A 19,226-nucleotide genomic window follows, 5' to 3' on the forward strand; every position below is an offset into this window, starting at 1 on the left:
TCTGGCTAAGTCCCTCTTTTGTGTCATCCGCAAAACGAGGAGGTGGGGCTTGGGGCCCCCAAGGTCCTTTCCAATTCTAAATCTCTGAGCCCTTGCAGAGTGGGATAAAAGCCAGGGTTGTGCCTCGGGGAAGCAAAAGGGGAGCTTTCACTGGATGGAGGGGAAGGAAATCCTTGAAGATGCAGAGAGGGAGGGGGCTGAATTGTGCAGAGGAAGGTCCCGAGAACAGCCCCTGTGTAATGGGCCAGTGGGTAGGGCCAAGCCTTGGAAACGGTCGGGAGAGTTGGGGTTCAGCTGGTTTGAGTCCCCCTTTTTCTGATGGGCGTCCTCCATTCCGTGGCGCAGACCTTCGCGCCTCTCCGCTGCGGGAGGCCCAGGCAGGTGGGGCGGGAGCCGGCTGTGCAAGGGAGGGGCGGGAGGAGAGGGGCGGGGCCTGCGCAGACTCCCACTCCCTCCCGGAGCCAGAGCGGAGCTCAGAGCTGCGGCGGCAGCGGCAGGAGTGGCAGCTGCTCCAGCCGCGTGCCGGGTTTCCTTCGCGTCCCTTCGCGCCGGTCCTCGAGCCCGTGTCCCACCTTCTTTCCCAGTCCGCGTGTCCGGGGCCGTGCGGCCCCCCCGCCGCTCGCGCCACCCTGAAGTTCCTGGCCGTGCTGCTGGCCGCGGGCATGCTGGCCTTCCTCGGTGCCATCGTGTGCATCATCGCCAGCGTGCACCCGGCGGCCAGCCCGGCCCGGGCGCCCTCCGGGGCCGCCGCCGACAACGACTCGAGCGCTGGGGCCGCGGCGCTGCTGCCCCCCGGGCCGGAGCAGAGCCTGAGCGCGCTGCACGGGCCCGGAGGCTCGGCCGGGCCCCACGAGCTCCCCCTGCCCGGCGGCGGCGGCGGCAGCGAGCTGCTGGCTAGTGCCCGGCCGCTGCAGCCTCCGCTGCTCTTCAGCCGTTTCCTGTGCACCCCGCTAGTCACCGAGTGCCCGACGGCGTCGGACGGGGCGGCGGTGCAGGGCGACGGGCCGGGCTCGGGGCAGCAGCAGCAGCGTCAGCGCGAGGAAGAGCTCCTGGCCCTGCAAAGCACTGCCGAGCAGCTGCGGCAGACTGCGCTGCAGCAGAAGGCGCGGATCCGAGCCGACCAGGAGGCCATCCGCGAGCTCACGGGCAAGCTGGGCCGCTGCGAGAGCGGGCTGCAGCTGCCCTTCCAAGACACTGGGCCCGCGGGCCGCCAGGACACCATGAGCGACGGCCCCGCCTGGGACTCCCCGGCCGTGGTGCGGGAGCTGGAGGAGGCCGTGCGCGCCCTCAAGGACAGGATCGAGAAGATCGAGGTGAGTAGCTGTCCCGTCGAGGCTTGGGAACCCAGGGGACTTATGCGCTCCGATGAGCCCTGCCGGAGCCCGCAGAACTAGAGCTCCCGGTGTGGGGGGAGGGAGAGAGGTCGCTGCAGGTGCGGGCCACTCTTTGGATCCCCTGTGCCCGGCTCAGAGGAGGAGGTGGAGGAGGAGGAGATGGAGGCGGCGCCTCCCAAGCGCCTGTTGGTTGAGGAATTACTTGAGCTCTCCAAGGTCCGCAGAGCGCTCTCCTCTCTGCAGCCCCGCAGGGCAGGCAGCGCAAACACCGGGCTCATTTATGGGGTGCCAAAATCCAAACTGGGCTTGTGGATGAAAAATTGGATGTGAAGTCAGAAGCCTAGAGTTCTAGACATCTCGGGGTGACCTTGGGCAAGTCCCCCTCCTCTCTCTGCGCCTCACTTTCCTTCTCGGTAAACTGTGAGGGGCTGGGCTAGTTCTAACATCCCGGGATGACCCATGGATCAGAGGGAGGCCGTGGGGAGCCCGAGGGCTTCTCCTGATAACCCCCTTCTGGGAGAGGGCTGGGGTGGGACGGAGTCTGTCTGTTAGGAGACTCAAGGACAGCATCCACACAGAAACCCCCTTCCTCCCTTCTCCCGTGTTTCCCCCCCTAGAGGGGCCAGAGGGACAGACAGGCGGCTGCTCTGGAGAGCTGGCTGAGCCCAGCCCCAAAGAGTCCCAAGCTCGGGGCTCCTGCTAGTACTCCCAGAGGGACCTGGCTGAGAATTTACCCTCATTGGTCGTAAAGTGATCTCAGAGCCAGCCTCCACCCCCCCACCCCCCTTCCCTTAGGGAGAAGGAGCTAAGAGCGAGAACTGCTGGGCTCTGTGCCGGGGCTTCCCTGGGGCTGCTGCCTCCAGCCTCCTGCCTGTGGACAATGGACTTCTCTTCCCATGTCTCCTCTCTCCGAGCCCAGAATGGCCTCTCAGGGGTGAGGGGGAAAGAGGGATGGCCCGAGTCCAGAGAGCCCATTTAAAAAAAAAAAAAAAAGGCCGGGCTCAGCCCTCACCTGGGGAAGAATAAAGGAGGGGAACTGCCATTTCTGTAGATGGCACTTAAGGGTTCATCCCAGCGGTCAGGAGAGGTCAGCAGCCCGGGGCCTATGGCCATCGTGTTACAGATGAAGAGCCACACCCACCTAGCCTTGCCCTGTCAAAATGGTAGAGTCGGGGGTGAGGGTGGGGACACCAATACCCTGGGGTTCCAATTGGGCTCTGCCACAGTCTGTGTGACCTGGGGTAAGTCATTTGCCTCTGGGGGTTCAGTTTCTTCATCTATATAATGTGAAAGTTTGGACTAGGTTCCTTCCAGTTGTAGCAAACTGCAGGCCTTTTGACACGGATGTACCTCCCCTCCCCTTTTCTTCTCCTTAGCCCCCAGTGCTCTCTGCCCCCTCAGACCTACTGTCACTTGAGTGGATTCAGAGGCCAGGAATTGGTATCTGTAAGAGGACCTGACTTTAGATCCTGACTGTCTATTTAATGACTTTGGACAAGTCACTTGGGACAAGTCTCTAGTTCTCCCTTTTTAAGGATTGGACTGGATGGCCATGAAGGTCCCTTTAACTCTAAAGCAATGGTCCTGCAATTCATCTCTCTGTCTCTCCCCCTCTCCTCCTCTCTGTCTCTCTGTCTCTCTGTCACAACCCTTACTTTCCATCTTAAAATCAAGACTATGTCTTGGTTCCAAGAGCAGTGAGGGTTAGGCAATTGGGGTTAGGTGGCTTGTCCTAGGTTATCCATCTAGGAAGTGTCTGAGGTCGAATTTGAACCCAGAGCCTCCCATCCTTCAATCCATTGAACCACCTAACTGCCTCTTCTGTGATACCTATCAACAAGCTTTTAGGGAACCCCTAGCTTCGAGCAAAGAAAGCCCTGCCCTATAGTAGAAGGATGGGGGGAGAGTCTCTGCCCTCAGGGTTAAGTAGAGGATTTGCAATTTAAACCTTCCTTAAGTCCTCACGTTTTTATTGGCAGGCAGGCTGGAGGCTGTGGAACATTATTAAGCTCTTCCTTTGTACGAGGCACTGAGCTCTCAACTGGGAAGATTTAGCTCTATTTTTGGATGATGGTTCTGGCCCCGAAGCAGCTCGGTAACACAGCGAGCACTGGGTGGGGAGACAGGAAGGCCTGAGTTCAAATCTGATCTCAGATACTTTTCGCCTGGGCAAGTCTCTGTCTGCTTCAGTTTCCTCAACTATAAAATGAAAATAATAATGGCATCTAGCTTCCAGGCTTGTATAAGGATCAAATGAGATATGCAGTCCTGAAATCCCTAGAGAAATGTGAGCTTTTGTTCTCACTACTGTTTAAGTGATCTCCATGGTCACTTCCAATGGTGAGGCACAAAAGGGAATTGAGTCTACTAGGCTGGTATTTTTTTTAAACCCTTACCTTCCACCTTAGAATCACTACTGTGTATTGGTTCCAAGGCAGAAGAGTCGTAAGGGCTAGGTGATGGGGGTTAAGTGACTTGCCCAGGGTCACCTACCTAGGAAGCGTCTGAGGTCAGATTTGAACCCAGGACCTCCTGTCTCTGGCTCTCAATCCACTGAGCCACCCAGTTGCCCCCTAATTTAACTAGCATTTATTAGATATACACTGTGTATGCTCTTGGAGGTGCTGAAGATACAAAGACATCAACAAACAAGCCCTTCCCTGTAGGAGCTTATATTGCATTATGTCCTGGCCATTGTGTTAGGTGCTGGCAATACCTTACAAAAGACAGTCCCTGCCCTCCAGAAGCTTATATTCTCCTCTGGGAATACCATATGTGTACAGATAAATCAGGACTTATGTAATAGGTAATAGGAGGAGGAAGAAAAGGAGGAGGAGGAGGAGGCAGCGCCTGAACTGAGCCTCGAAGGGGGCTAGGAACTGCACAGAGCTGGGAGAGTGTGCCTGCCAGGCCCAGCAGAGAGGTGCCAGAGGGACGTCCCTTCCTTGGCTCTCCCACTGTAAGCCAAAAGACATGCCCCCAGAGGCATCAGGGGAGGACAGTTGATGGGGGGGGTTCCAGGTCCTCCATGTTTATGCATCCTCTGCAGGTGGCTTTCTTCTCCATTAATGTGTAGTACTGGCTGTGCCAAGGTGCCTACATGAGTGGATACCACTGAAAACTTGGATGCCTCTTTGGAAATATGAGCAGCACCCAGATTCCCAAGTGGAAGGAGATGAAGGCACAGAAAATGGGTTTTTCTCTCCTTTTCCTCTTCCCTACCCCCAGTCCCCACAGCACATGCAGCATGCAGATGGTACTGGTGGGCTGTGCTTGGCTTTCCTGCCTTCCTGGGCATCCCAAGATAATGGAGCCGGAAAGGGGTTGGCCTCATTCCCAGCCTGTGCTTGGCAACACCTCTGGCTTTTGGCTTGGAAAGGCCCTCCCAGCAGGACCTGCTGCCCTTGTCGTGTCTCTTCAGGTAGATGGTCATGATGGACGCTGGCCAACCCGGGGCCTTGATACTGCCTCCTCACAAGAGCAGTCCTGGCTTGGCTCTTCCCTCCTTCCTTCCCCACTCCTATAACTGATGCCCCCTGAGAGTGTGAGGCAGCTGTCCTGCCCTAGTAGGTATCTGAGGGAAGGAGGCCTATAGGGCCAGCAATGGGCAGAACCAGGAAATGGGTAGGTAGAGATGGCCAAGAACTGAGGACTCCTAGGCTCCATTTCTGAATGAAACTAGGAGTGGGGACCTTGGTCATTCGTCTCCCTCAAGTGAAGAAGAGCATCATGGTGCACCCCTCTCATATTCTCATGGAGCCTGGAAGGATCATTGAACTAAAAAGAGCCTTAGAGATTATCTAGCGTAACCTCACTTTTCAGATAAGGAAACTGAGGCCTCAAGAGGGGAAATTATTTACTCAACACACAGATGGTAAATAGAAGAAATGTATTTTTAAATGCCTTTTTTTGGGCATTTTATTATTTTTTAAGTTTAATTAATTAATTATTTTAGAATATTTTTTCCATGGTTATGTGATTCATGTTCTTTCTCTCCCCTCCTCTCACCCACCCCTCCCATAGCCAACAAGCAATTCCACTGGGTTTTACATGTGTCATTGATTTTGAAATGTTTGAAATATATTCAAACCCAAATCTTCGGATATTCTTTCTGGTCCAGGCTTCTTCTTTTTAATTATTTTCTTTTATTTCTTACAAATTATATAGAGTAACAAATTTCCACATAAGTTTTCCAAAGTGATATGATCCAAATTCTCTCTTTCCCTTCTTCCCTCCCCCCTCCCAGAGCAGACAAGCAATTCAATCTGGGTTATACATGTATTATAACACAAAACATGTTTCCTTGTTATTCAATTTTGTAAGTGGATAATCTTACAGAACCAAAACCCCAAAACACATACCCAAATAAACAAGCAATAAATCATGTGTTTTCATTTGCACTCCTGCTCCAACAGTTCTTTGGAGGTGGACAGCATTCTTTGTCTGAAGTCCCTCAGAATTGTCCTGGATCATTGTATTGCTCTGAGGGTCTAAGTCTATCACAGTGGATCATTCCACAATATTGCAGTTACTGTGTATGATGTTCTCCTGGTTCTGCTCATTTCACTCTGCATCAGTTCATGTGAGTCTTCCCAGTTCTTTCTGAAATTCTCCTGTTCATCATTCCTTACAGCACAGTAGTATCCCATCACCATCATAGACCACAATTTGTCCCAAGCTGCCTCTTTTATAAAACATTTCTTTAATAAATCCCTTATCTTCTGTCTTAGAATCAATACTATGTATTGGGTCCAAGACAGAAGAGCTACAATGGGGATTAAGTAACTTGTTCAGGATCACACAGTTAGGAAGTGTCTGAAGCCAGAGCCTGGTTCTCAATCCATTGAGCCACCTAGCTGTCCCCCCCCCCAAAGTACCTCTTAACACCAGGAATTAAGAGCCTTGGAGAGGGGAGCATGAGGAGTTGGTCCATTAAATACCTTGGATTTGGGCTATCTCATGCTTAGGACACCAGTGTCTCTGCTTGATCAGCTCCTTGGGCAGACTGGGGTTGAAAGGGATTAGTCCCAAAGAGGTTGTAGGTTGAAAATCATGATGTAGTGAGTAGATCCCATGACTTAGAGTCAGGAAGACCTGGGTTTGAATTCTGCCTCAGAATCTCAACAGCTTGGAGATTAATCTCTCTGAGCCTGATTTTCCTCCTGTGTAAAATGAAGAGATTAGACTCAGTGGTACGGTTCATAGACCCTTCACCCTCATTCCAGCTCCAAGTCTATGATCCTAAGATGTGCCATGAGACATTAACTTCTGCTTCCAGTTCTGGGCACTTCCGTCCACTAGGATATAGTGCTCAGTTCAGAGCTGCTTCTGAAAGGGAAACTGGGTAAGAGAATTATCATGATTACTGCTACCACCCCCTTCTACTCCTTTGCTACTTAAAAATAATTCCTGCTGGCATTTTCTTATAACAACCTCCATTCCATGAGGTAGGAAAGGCAGGTATTGTTAGCTCCATTTTATAGAAGAAAAACTGAAGCTCCCAGGGGAAAGTGACTTAATTTATGAAGGGGCATGAGGGAAAGGTGCCCAGTTAGTGACAGAGCTGGGACTAGAACACAGATGTCCAGAGTGGATGACCCGAAGTTGAGGAGGCAGACATGGGACAAGGTGCTTAGGAGGAGATTTCAGGGTCATTTGGTGAGGTGGGGTGTAGACGGAATCTTGCTCAGTGTCAGAACTTCTCGGTCCCTCCCTCCTCTGAGGTTTGGTGACTTTGAAGCAAAAACAAACCAGATCAGAGTTTTGATGCTATAGAAGAAAAGAAAGAGAAATGGGCAGTGCTGGCCAAGAGACTGTCCCTCAGTGGATGTCAGTAATCTTAGTTTTAAAATCAGGGGGTTGAGTTGATGGATCTCTAGAAGATCTCTCAACTCTAAGATTCTCTGTTCTACCGACATTCCTTGTTCTAAGATCCCTCCCAGCTCTGACATTCCCTGGTCTAAGCCCCACTCCCTCCAGCTTTGACATTCCACGTTTCCAAGATCACAGATTTAGAGTTTAGATGCCCAAGAGTCCAGCCTCCTCATTTTTCAGAGGGGGAAACTGAGACTCAGAGAGATAGAGCAACTCCCCAAGTTCTCCCAGGTATTAAATAACAGAGCTGGTTTTGAATCCATGCCCACTGATTATAAATCCAGCCTATTTTCCCTTATAGTATACTATACTCCCTCGACAGGATCCGGGGACCCTCTCCCTTTCTTATTTTCTGTGTTCTTGACATTCTCTGTTTTATCATTGTAAAAGTTCCCTACTTCTACAGGCTTTTTAAAAAAAAAAAAACTATTACCTTCTGCCTTACAATCAGTACTGTGTATTGGTTCCAAGGCAGAAGAGTGGAAAAGGTAGAAAATGGGGACCAAGTGACTTGCCCAGGGTCACACAGCTGGGAAGGTTCTGAGGCCAGATTTGAATCCAGGATGCCCCCACCCCCCATCTCTAGTCCTGGCTCTCAATCATTCACTGAGCCACCTAGAGTGAGGGTCCGCACTCTAGGGTTTGAGGATATGTTGGGCAGTGTTTACCCTGCAGAGGAAACCTGGAGGACTGGGGAGACAGGATGAATAATGGATGTGTTTTTCTCCCCCAGGCTCCCAACACTCAGGTAAATCTGAAGAGAAGCAAAGGGAATAAGACGATTTAGAGTTTTCTGAGATCTATTGATTTTATTTTGATTTACTCTTTATAATTTGCAGCCAAGGGGGAGGAGATTGTTTCCGGGGAAGGCATGGAGGAGGACTGGGCTACACTGACACTCACTTTCTGGAATGGGCTGGGGCCTGTCAAGGGAGGGATGATGATGGGGATGGAAGCAGATGGATTCTGTCCCTGTGTCCCTTCTGGGGAAGGAAGGAGAGAGCAGCAAAAGCCAGGAGACTCCATTAGTGTCCTAAGTCTGCCACCAGCTTCCTCCGTTGGACTCTCTGAACCTGTTTCCTTGTCTGTAAAACAAGCGAATTGGACCATTGGACGCTCCCTCCCTAAGGTCCTTTCCAACGATAGCATTCTGTCTGTCATTACAATGGCTGGCACTTTTGTGGGGCTTTCAAGTTTTCCAGACACATTACAGATATACCTTCTCTTATTTGAGCTTCAAAATGATTTTGGAAGAATTGGGGATTAGGACAATAGCTGTCCCTATTTTACAGATCAGGAAACTGAGTCCCAGGGAAGTGAGGTGAACTGCAGAGGATATAGAACACAGTGAGCATCAGACATAGGATTCAAATCTGAGTCTCATTCTAAGTCCAATGCTCTATCCATTCTGCCATGGTGCCATGGCCTGACCTCCCCACCCCCACCCTACCCCAACACTATCCATTGGCATGGACAATGCTCTGGGGGATATATCCTACAGGGTTCTGTCCACTGCCCTTTCCTCTCTTCTTCCTCTTGCATCATTACTTTTTTATTTTTACAGTGCGAGTTTAACTCTGACTTTCCCGAGGCAGCAACAGAAGGAAACTTGGGAATAAATTAGTTCTTATCAGTATATTGGAGGAGGCTGGTGATGAGGATTGGGGGGAACTAATGAAGGGAAATGACTAGAAACAGGAGAAATATGGAGAAAAGGTGCTAAGAGATTCCTTTTTCTGCCACTCACTTGTGAGTCCATAAGGTCAATCACTTCTCACTCTTGAAGCCTCATTTTCCCTGTGTGTAAAAGGATGACTTCTGAAATCTCCTCTAGACGAGCTAATATAATAAAAAATGACCATTCTACCCCCCCCCCCAAATACTCACTTATTCGGTGCCATACCTATCAAACTACCATGAAACTTTTTATTCAATTAGAAACAATTATAACAAAGTTCATTTGGAAGAACGAAAGATCAAGAATATCAAGGGAACTAATGAAATCTCCTCCAGGTCAGAGACTCTGATATTTTCCAGGAGTAGCCTATGAATACAAGGTGTGGGGTGTCTGAGACCCCTTTCTCTCTGTCTGAATAGCTGTTGTAATTTGCTTTCCTGTGTACCGGCTTGATTCCCCCTCTCAACTCCATTTTCCTTACCCATCCATCTATCCTGAGCTGGCAAGGTATGGCCTCTGGTAGGCCCCATTCGTCTTCTTTTAATTACAGTTCCAAATTAGAATTGGGTGACTAGGCAGGGGAAATCAATCTGGCCCTCTCTATTCCCCTCTCTGCCCTCCCCCTTCCCAACCTTGATTAGATTGAGGCCAAGAGCCTAGCTAGAGCTTCCAACCAGGAAAGGAGAGAAGGGAGGTAGGGGTGGTGGTGGGGAAGAGAGAAATGCTGAATTTCCTTGTTAACGTAGACAGGTACATCTGTGACCTGGGCAATGTGGTATGCTAGAAAGAAAACTAACCTGCTTTGGAGTACAAAAATCTTAGTTCAAATCCCAGCTTTGCCACTTACTCCCGGATTGACCTTGGGCAAGATACTTCATTTTCCAAGGGCTCGGTTTCCCCATCTGTAAAATTAGAAGGTTGTATTTGATGGCTTCTGAGACTCCTTTCAGTTTTAAATCCATGTGTTTCTTCTCTGAAAGGAAGGACTCTCCCTAGAAGTCCCGGAGCCTTTGAACTCTGTCACCACCCAAACAGATCACTTCTCCAATCTAGGCCTCAGTTCTTTCACCTATAAAAGGAAAGGGCTGTACTTGGATCTCTAAGTTTTCTCCCATCTCTAACATTCCCTGTTCCTAAATCTGGAAGCCCGGTGCTGTGAGACTCTTTTTCTTCTTTTGCCGGAGAGGGTTAAGAATGTGCCGTAAGAAACGATGAGCAGACTAATTTTAATAAAACTTGGAGAGCCCTCCATGGAATAATGAATAACAAAGGTGGAAGAGCCAAGAGAACATCATCCAGAGCTCCTGAGTCACTACTTGAAGAAGACATCGGGAAGGTAACCTCCAGAGAGGGAGCTGAAAGGTGGAAACATGAAAGACATAATTTGTGTGAACATGTCTGTCTCCCCCAGGATGCCTTCTGGGGTTTGGGACATTTGCGGATAACATCTAGGAAGAAAAAAAAAACACTTAAAACTTTTAAAAATAAAAAATATATCCATGCAAAAATGAAAAGCAAAGCCCAAACCAGAGGGTTAAGAAGACTTGTGCTCCCTGGCTCCCAGAGCAGTTAGGAGGAAAGAGCTTTGAAGCCTTAAAGCACATCTGCCCACCCTCCTCTCCGGCCCTTGCTCCACGCCAGTCCCAAGGGCTCTGTTTGTCTTTCTTAGAAGAGTCTCCAGCCCCAGGGCTTCTGCCAGGAGAGGACCAGTGAGTGCAGCCTAGTAAAGAATCACAGGGCAGCCTGCCAGGCGCCTAAAAGCCTCCGAGAATCAACAATGTCTGAGCTGGAAGGAACCTTGGAGGGCGTTGAGTCCAACCTGTATCTGAACAGGAATCACACGTCCACAACAAGTGGGGCGACCATTCGCCACTAGACACCTCCAGTGACTGCCACTGAACACTGTGTGGAGGAAGCCCATTTTGGTCATTGACCTAGAAAGTCCTGGGTCTGTTGCTTAGTGACCACATGAGCCATTTGGGCAAGGAAGTCATTACTCTTTTTAGCCTCTGTTTCTTTATATATAAAATAGGAATAAGAACATTTTCCTTTCTTTTTCTTTTTTTTTTTTGATTCTTACCTTCCATCTTAGAATCAATAACGATCATTAGTTCCAAGGCAGAAGAGCTGTAAGACATGGGCAGTGGGAGTTAAGTGACTTGCCCAGGGTCACACAGCTGAGGTCAGATTTGAACTCAGGACCTCCCATCTCTAGGCCTGGCTCTCCATCCATGAGTCACCCAGCTGCCCCCATCTATCCTTTCTTGCCAAAGGCCATATGTGTAAGATCATAGAGTCATAGATAAGTGATCCATGCATTGGTCCCTTTCTGGCAAAGGGAGGAACAGTGGAGTTTGGGAGGAGGAGGAATCAGGGAAGAAGCCAAACAGAAACAGATTTTCCAATCCATTAGTAGGTGAGTGATGAGAAAGTGTTGCTTTTTTTCTCCTCCCTTCTTCTCCATCCACCCCCTCTCTTCTTTTCATAAACTCTGAGTGGGCCCTTCTGGAAGACAGTCAGTTCCTCCACCCTGGTGGGCATCAGACTGGAGTGACAGATGGGGAATTCGGCAGGGGGTGGGGGAGAAGTCTCGTGCCATGTTCCCCTCCAGATGCCAAGATTCAGGCTCAAGGAATGGGATCTGAGGAGCTTGTCTTCCCAGGCTGGTTTGGCCAAATGCCCACCCGCCTACCACAACCCCAGTCCCCGGCCCACCTTGGCAGGGGGCAGGGACAAAGTGGCCATCTCCTGAGCAGCCAGAGAACCTGAAAAGTTCTCTGCCTCGCCTACTTCTTTGTTTCTCCCCAAGAGTGAGAGTGGGGTGATGTGCTAGGAAGAGAAGAGCTGGGCTATGTGGGTGTCAGAAGTGACAGGTTGTGTTTGCAGACCTCTTCTGTGAGCATACATTCTGGTAAATCCTTGAAAGAGGAATGGTAATCATGGAATGTCAGAGCTGGCAGGGGCCTGAGGACCGGGAATGTCAGGTCTCAGAGAGGGCTGAGAACAGGGAATGCCAGACCTGGGAGGGTGCCTTAGAATCCTAAGCAGGGAATGCCATAGCCGAGAAGGATTCGGTGACACCCATCTCCCTAGAGCCTGATGCCACTCTTATGGGGCAGGTACTATAGACATTGTTATCTCTGTTTGACAGATGAAGGAACTGAGGTTTCGTGAGATAGAGTGATTTGCCCAGGGTCACACAGTATCTGAAGGCAGGGTTCAAATTCATATCTTCTAGACTCCCTAATATCAGGGGGATTAGGGAGAAGCTAAGAACCTGCATTTCTATAGACAAAGCCTGAGTTTCTAGGAGGTCCAGACAGAGGGAGATGCTTTGTGGGACTTGGCAGGGCTGTTCTGGGACTCAGAAATGAAATAAGGGTTCTATATCAGCATACAGCTAGGAGGGGTGACGTTTTCAGATCAATGGATGCAGCAGACAGTCAGGGCCTCGGGAGGGAAATTAATAGACTTCAAAAGCCCAACACATCCACAGTAGCGATTGCTGAGCCTCCTCTGCTTTTGCCAGCCTGAGTGGATTTTTTCAATTCCCTGTGAACTAGGGATTTGGCTAAGGTTCCTAGGGACCATGATTTGAGACGAGCTTAGAAGGTGGGCAGCCTGCTCTGAAGGGGATGAGGAGGGAAGCCATCTGGTTCAAGCAAACTTAAACCAGCAATAGAACCTAGAACAGAATTAGGATCTCATTGACATTCATTTTTCTGGGGTAGGACAGAGGGGATCTGGGCTTTAGGAACTGGGTGGGACTTGTGACATCCCCGACAGCTCGGAAAGACGGACATTCTGTGAGAGTCTCAGTTCTCACCTCGAATCTCTCTGTAACCTTGAAGAAGGCACTCAGTCTTTCCCTCTAGGAAATCGAGGGAAGGGGCAACTGTGGTCTCTAAGGTTCCTCCTCGACCTAATATTCCCTCTTCAAAGTTCCCTCTCAGCTCCGATATTCCATGTTCTCAGCTCTAAAATGTTATGTTTCTGTGACTTTGAACAAGTCACTTAAGTAAGTCCTCTTTGGGGCTCAGGGTCCTTGTCTGTCTGATGGAGATGGTGCTCCCCAACTGTTAGGAGGATGAGATGAGATAAAGTCTGCCAAAGGGCTTTGATTATTGTTACTGCAGCCAACTTCTCATTCTGCCTTGCTTCCTGGTTGATCTGCTTTTGCTTTTGCTCACCTTGTTCCAAGATCCAGAATGCTTGTCCCCTCCTCCCTTGACCTTCCCAGTCTCTTCTGCTGAATTCTTGCCCATGCATTAAAGCCTCTCCTCCAGAGAGCCTTCCCTGATTGCCCCATCACAAACAGATCCTTCGCCTTTGGTCCTCACCTGGTATCTGCCCTTCTCCGATGCACTTAGCAATATGAAGCGGCTTTCTTCCTGCAGCTAGATGTAAAACCAGGGAGTCCTGTGATCTCACCGAGAATTTCAGATTGGGGAGGTATCTTAGGGAAGGGAATCAGTACTTATTCATTGTCTTCTATGTGCCAGGTACTAGGCTAACAAACCCCTGACAAATATGATCTCATTTGCTCTTAGGGCAGAAAATTCGGGGGCAGCTCAAGAGCACAGTGGATAGAGAAGTCAGGAGGTCCTGATCTGGTCTCAGACACTTGCTCGCTGTGTGACTCTGGGCAAGTCACATAGCTTCAGTTGCCTAGCCCTTGCCCTCCTGTCTTAGAATCGATACTAAGGCAGAAGTTAGGAGTTTTAAAAAATTCTCAATTTAGAAATCATCTGGGGACAGAGGGGCTCTTTTGGTTTTTTGAACCCTTTCCTTCTGTCTTCAAATCTCTGCAAGTATCAGTTCTAAGGCAGAAGATCAGTAAGGACTAGGCAATTGGGGTTAAAAGACTTGCCCAGGGAGACTAGGAATTATCTGAGGCCAGATTTTTGACTCAGGAGTTCTTAACCTCCATTCCTCTGGCAGTCAGTCTGGGGAGTCTTATGGACCCCTTCTAAGAATCATGTTTTTAAATGCATGAAATAAAATACATCCCATTACAGGGGAAACGATTACATTCAAATACAATTAACGAAATCTTTTGAAAACAAACCTGTGATATAATAATACATCTACGAGAGAGTTTCATAATTGCAATCATTTCAAAGTTGTGATAGCAATAGCAGGAGTGATACTTGGGCTTACGGCAACAACAACGGGACCTGAAAAGAAAGAGCTGTGACTTCTCTTGTGACCAAGTCCCAGACTCTACACACGTTACTTTGGATTGTTGCCGACGTTCATAAACGAACGAAATGCTCAAGTTCAAGTAGAAATTTGTGAAAATAAAGCTAATAATAAAAATAAAATAAAAAATAAAGGAATTTTCTTCCTTCCCCATTCACAGACCCCAGATTAGACTGATGGGCTGGAGTGAGAGACACAAAGCCAAAATAGGCACCAGCCAGATTCTCTCTGGTAGAGATGCATTTTGCTGATAAGTAACTCCTAATAGTCTCAGGGGGTTGCCAGGGAACCAAGGGCTTCTACCTCAGTTTCCCACAGCTGTAGCCGGCCACCCTTTCCCCTCCTGCCCCCACCCCAGAGCCTCTGCTGCTAATTATATAGCCTGAGACTAATAGTCATGCTAATAGTTGCCATTTATGTAGCACAATTTGTTACCAGCAAAGTGGTGTGTAAATGTAAGCTATCATTAGTGGTGGTATTATGGAACAAAATCAGGGATGAATACTATGAATGGTGGGTAGGCAAGGGTGGGTTTCAATGCCCGTGGAGGATGTTAGATATCAGATAGAAACCTAGAACCCTCATAGAACCCTCGCTCAAGAGCTGGAAGGGACTTTAGGAGTCATTTATTCCCAAACCCCTCATTTTATAGGTAAATGGATCCTGGGGAAAAGTCAAGTGACTGGGCATGACACCACAATCCTAGATCTAACCATTTAGTTCATCCCATTTATTTCACAGTTAAGAAAAGAAAATGGAAATGACCTGTCTATGGGGGCAGCTAGTTGGCTTAGTAGGCTGAAAGCCATCGAGAGAGAAATGAGGTCCTGAGTTCAAATCTGGCCTCAGATACTTTCTAGCTGTGTGACCCTGGGCAAGTCACTGAACCCTCATAGACTCACCCTCATCACTCTTCTGCCTTGGAGACCAATACAGAGTATTGATCTAAGATAAAATGTAAGGGTTTAGAAAAGAAAAAGAAATGACTTACCCAGTGTCATCCAGGGAACAAGTATCAGAGCTGGGATTTAAATCCAGGTCCACTTGCCTCCAAGTAATCCCAGATTGCATTGGTGATATTTACTCTTTGAATGTCTAGAGACTTTCTCATGGTCTTGAAAAAATCCAGGTGGAACCCAAGTTCTTACAGCCCTCTTTCCGCTGGAAGGAGAGGCTCAAGGGATAGGTCTAGGGTCAGATGTGTGTTATCCCTTGCCCAATCCAGCTAGGTTTCCGGAGTTTCATCACTAGGAGAGCAACAGAAGGATTCATTTTTGGCTTCAGCAATTTTCAAAGACTATTTACTACTCATACCTACTACGGAGACATTGAGGCAAATTTCAAAGTATCCTGGATTTTGGAGCCAAATGACCTGACTCCCAATCCTGTGGGACCCTGGGTCTCGTTCTCCTCATCTGTAAAAGGAGGGGGTTGGATTAGAAGCCCTTAAAGGTCCCTTCTGGTGCAGAGGGCTTGTACCTGTGGGCTTTACAGTCCAGCCATCAGAGACATCCAAAGTGACCACTGAGGTCAGAGGGAAGAGCTGTAACCAGGGTTGGACAACTGGGACTGCTTCCCCAGGGCACGGAATTTGCAGAGTCATTGATAGGGCCTGTGTGGAGCCATCTGCAGAGAAAGAGCGCTCAGTATTGTTAGCCATGATAACTAGCTAAGCTGGAAAGTCATCCAGTGGTGAGCTGAATTGAGCTCCCCACCCTCTAGGACTACACCCCTCCTTTCAGCTGAAGGTATACTTCATTAGGTTTTTATAGCAACAAATAAGGAAGTTAGGAAAGTCAACCAAGCCAATACAAATAAAATAAATGTACCTGGTTCAAGATTATCAGATGAGATAAGCCAGGAATCTTATCTTTAGATGTAGGGGAAATGGAACTTTCCCTCTCCCCACTAAGAAAAGGAGGAATTAGAGAAGGGATTTCTTTAATCTTATCCTTAAAGACTGGCACAAGTGTAGGAGACAAAACACTTACTAAATGCCTACTATGTGCCAGGTACTATGCTAGACTCTGTGACTATATTAATACAAAAGAGAAAGCCTCTATCCTCTAGGAGCTAATGACCTTTTAAGAATTTTTTCAATTTAAAAAATTTCAATTTTTAAAAAAAAATGTAAAATTTTCAATTTAAAAGATTTTCAAATTTTCCAATTCATTAAATGAATTATTTTCAATTTTTTTTCTCCCTCTCACTTTCTTTCCTCCCATTAAAAAAGGAAAACAAAACCCTCATATGAAGCATGCATACTCAAGAAAAGCAAATGCCCTCATTGACCATGTCCAGAAAATATATATGTCTCCTTCTGTGCCCTGCATCCTGTCCCTGGGAAGTGGGCAGCAAACCTCATCATCTGTTCTCTGGAACGATGGGCATTGCATTGGCTATTGCCTTTCAAAGTTGTTCTTTATGATGTTGCTGTTATTGGGGAAATAGTTCTCCTGGATCTGATCCCTTCATTTTCATCAGATCATAGAAGACTTTTCAGACTTCTCAGAAATCATCCTCTTCATCATTTCTTATGGCTCCATGGCAATCTATCACATCCATAACTTGTTCAGCCATTCCCCAGTTAAGGGACATCCCAGTAGTTTAATTCTGGATAAGTAAAGCATTTTTTAAGCACCTACTATGTGCCAAGCACGGGGCTAAGTGCTGAGATAGAAAGAAAAGCAAAAGCATGGTCTCCTCTCTCAAGGAACTCATAGTCTAATAGGGAGTGGGGGCCATGGGGAGGGACAGCCAGTAAATATATACACAAGATATATACAGAGTAGTGGGAAGGTCATCTCAGAAGGGAAGGCTCTAAGTTGGGGGAGGAAATTTCAGTGTACTATTAAGAGAATTTTTTTCTAACAGTTGAAGGTTAACTTGTGAAAGTAGTGAGCTCCCCCTCTCTGGAGATGTTCAAGGAAAGGCCAGGTCAGCCCATCTTTCAGAGGTACTAGAGAGAGAATTCCTGATGGATACTGAAGGTAGGGGTTAAATCAGATGAGTTCTCAGGTCCCTTCTAACTCCAGAATTCTCCAGTTCTAAGATCCCCTGCCTTCAAAGTGCCTTCAGAGCAAGCTTGGTTCTCATGATCTTTTCAGGAATGTACCTTTTGCCCAAAGTGGTGTACATGTTTATTAGTGAGCTAGTAGGAACCCTATTTAAAAATGTTAAATTAATTTTCCTTTAAACATTCATTTTTTAAAAATTTTGAGTTCTAAATTATCTCCCTCCCTCCAGCTCCTCCCCATCCACTGATAAAGCAGGCAATATGATATCAATTATACATGTGAAGTCATGTAAAACACATCTCCATGGTAAATGTTAGAGGGACTGTGGCAAAATTGGGACATGAATACATTGTTGGTGGAGTTGTGAACTGATCCAACCATTCTGGAGGGCAATTTGGAACTATGCCCAAAGGGCTATAAAATTATGCATATCCTTTGATCCTGTAATTCCACTGCTTGGTCTGTATCCCAAAGAGATAGTAAAAAAAGAGGAAAGGGCCTACTTGTACAAAAACATTTATAGCTGCCCTTTTTGTGGTGGCAAAGAATTGGAAATTGAGAGGATATCCATCAATTCGGGCATGACTGAATAAAGTGTGGTGATGCAATGCTATTGTGCTATAAGAAATGATAAGCAAGATGATGCCAGAAAAGCTGGAAAGATCTGAGGAAACTGATGCAGAGTGAAATAAGCAGAACTGGGAGAACATGGTACATAGTAACAGCAATATTGGACTATGATTATCTGTGAAAACTTGGCTACTTTCAGCAATGCAGTGATCTGGGACAATCCTGAAGGACTTGGGACGGGGAGTGCTATCCACCTCCAGAGAAAGAACTGTTGGAGTCATCTTTCATAGTAGCATATTTATGGTTTTATTTTAGAGTTTGGGTTATGTATGAGTTTGGTCTTATAACGAATGACCAATATGGAGGTGTGTTTTACATGAAAATAAACATTAAAAATAAATTTAAAAAATACATTTCCAAAGTAGCCATATTACCACCAACAACCACCATCACCACCACCCAACAACCCAACACAAGAAAAATAAAGTTTGAAAAGTCTGCTTTCATCTGGTCTCAGAGTCCATCCATTCTCTCTTGGGAGTTGGGTAGGATTTCTTCATCATGGATCCTTTGGAATTGTCTTGGATCATTGTATTTCTCAGAGTAGCTAAGTCTTTTATAGTTGATCATCTTCATGATCTTGCTGTTCCTGTGTACAATGCTGTCCTCACTTCACTTTGCATCATTTCCCATGTCTTCCTATCTTTTTTTCTGAAAGCATCCTGCTTGTCACTTCTTTTAGCACAAGAGTATTTCATCACAGTCGTACGTCACAACTTGTTCAGCCATTCTCCAGCTGATGGACATTCCCCAATTCTGTGTCACCACAAAAAAAGAACTGCTAGAAATATTTTTGTACGTATAGGTCTTTTGCCTTTTTCTTTGATCTCTTTGGGAGGCAGATCTAGTAGTGGTATTGGTGGGTCGGAGGGTATGCATGCACAGCTTTATACCCCTTTGGACATAGCTCCAAATTGTTCGGTTAGGGCCCAGTGTAGAGCAGCAGAAAATCATCCCTCACAAGTCTAAGATGCTCACAGGTTATAAAGTCCCCTCATGTGAGACAGGGCACGGTGTAGAGAGAGCCTTAGCTCTGGAGTCAGAGTAGCCAGGTTCAAGCAGTAGTTATCATCAGCCTTTTACCCTTGATATTATACAGTACCACCTTCCCTCCCACCTTGAGTTCCTGAGTTCCGTCTCCCTCTGTGGTCCCAAGGCTGGAGCTGGGGCCAGCTAGGTGGGCACTGGCTGGTCAGAATTACTGGAGGGATATCAGTTCTACCAGCCTTCTGGAAACTAGGAATTGCTTGGGGACCAGAAAGTACATTGGACCCATGGGGAGTTGGGGGAGGGAAGAAAGGATGGAAAGACACAGAAAGGCTTTCTCCGAGAAGTGTGCTGAATTATTAAGCATCCTGTTAATGATTCTGGCTGATAATGAGCCTTCTGTGCCCTCAAATAGAGGAGGAAATCATGGAGGGAAGGAGAGGAGAGGGAAAGGAAAAGAGGGAGAAGGAGGGGTAGGAGGGAAGAGAGAGGAAGGGAGAGGGA

General features: G+C 47.6%; 1 protein-coding gene across 1 annotated transcript in view; it reads left to right on the forward strand.

Moving 5' to 3' along the window:
- Nucleotides 1–239: 239 nt before the first annotated feature.
- Nucleotides 240–19,226, forward strand: part of NPTXR (neuronal pentraxin receptor) — a 30,240-nt gene continuing 11,253 nt past the window's right edge. Inside the window, exon 1 of the mRNA XM_044679115.1 lies at nt 240–1,313. Within this exon, the coding sequence (XP_044535050.1) occupies nt 240–1,313 (1,074 nt within the window). The remainder of the gene's footprint in view (nt 1,314–19,226) is intronic.

Source organism: Gracilinanus agilis, chromosome 5, assembly GCF_016433145.1.
Source record: "Gracilinanus agilis isolate LMUSP501 chromosome 5, AgileGrace, whole genome shotgun sequence".
Lineage (NCBI taxonomy): Eukaryota > Metazoa > Chordata > Mammalia > Didelphimorphia > Didelphidae > Gracilinanus > Gracilinanus agilis.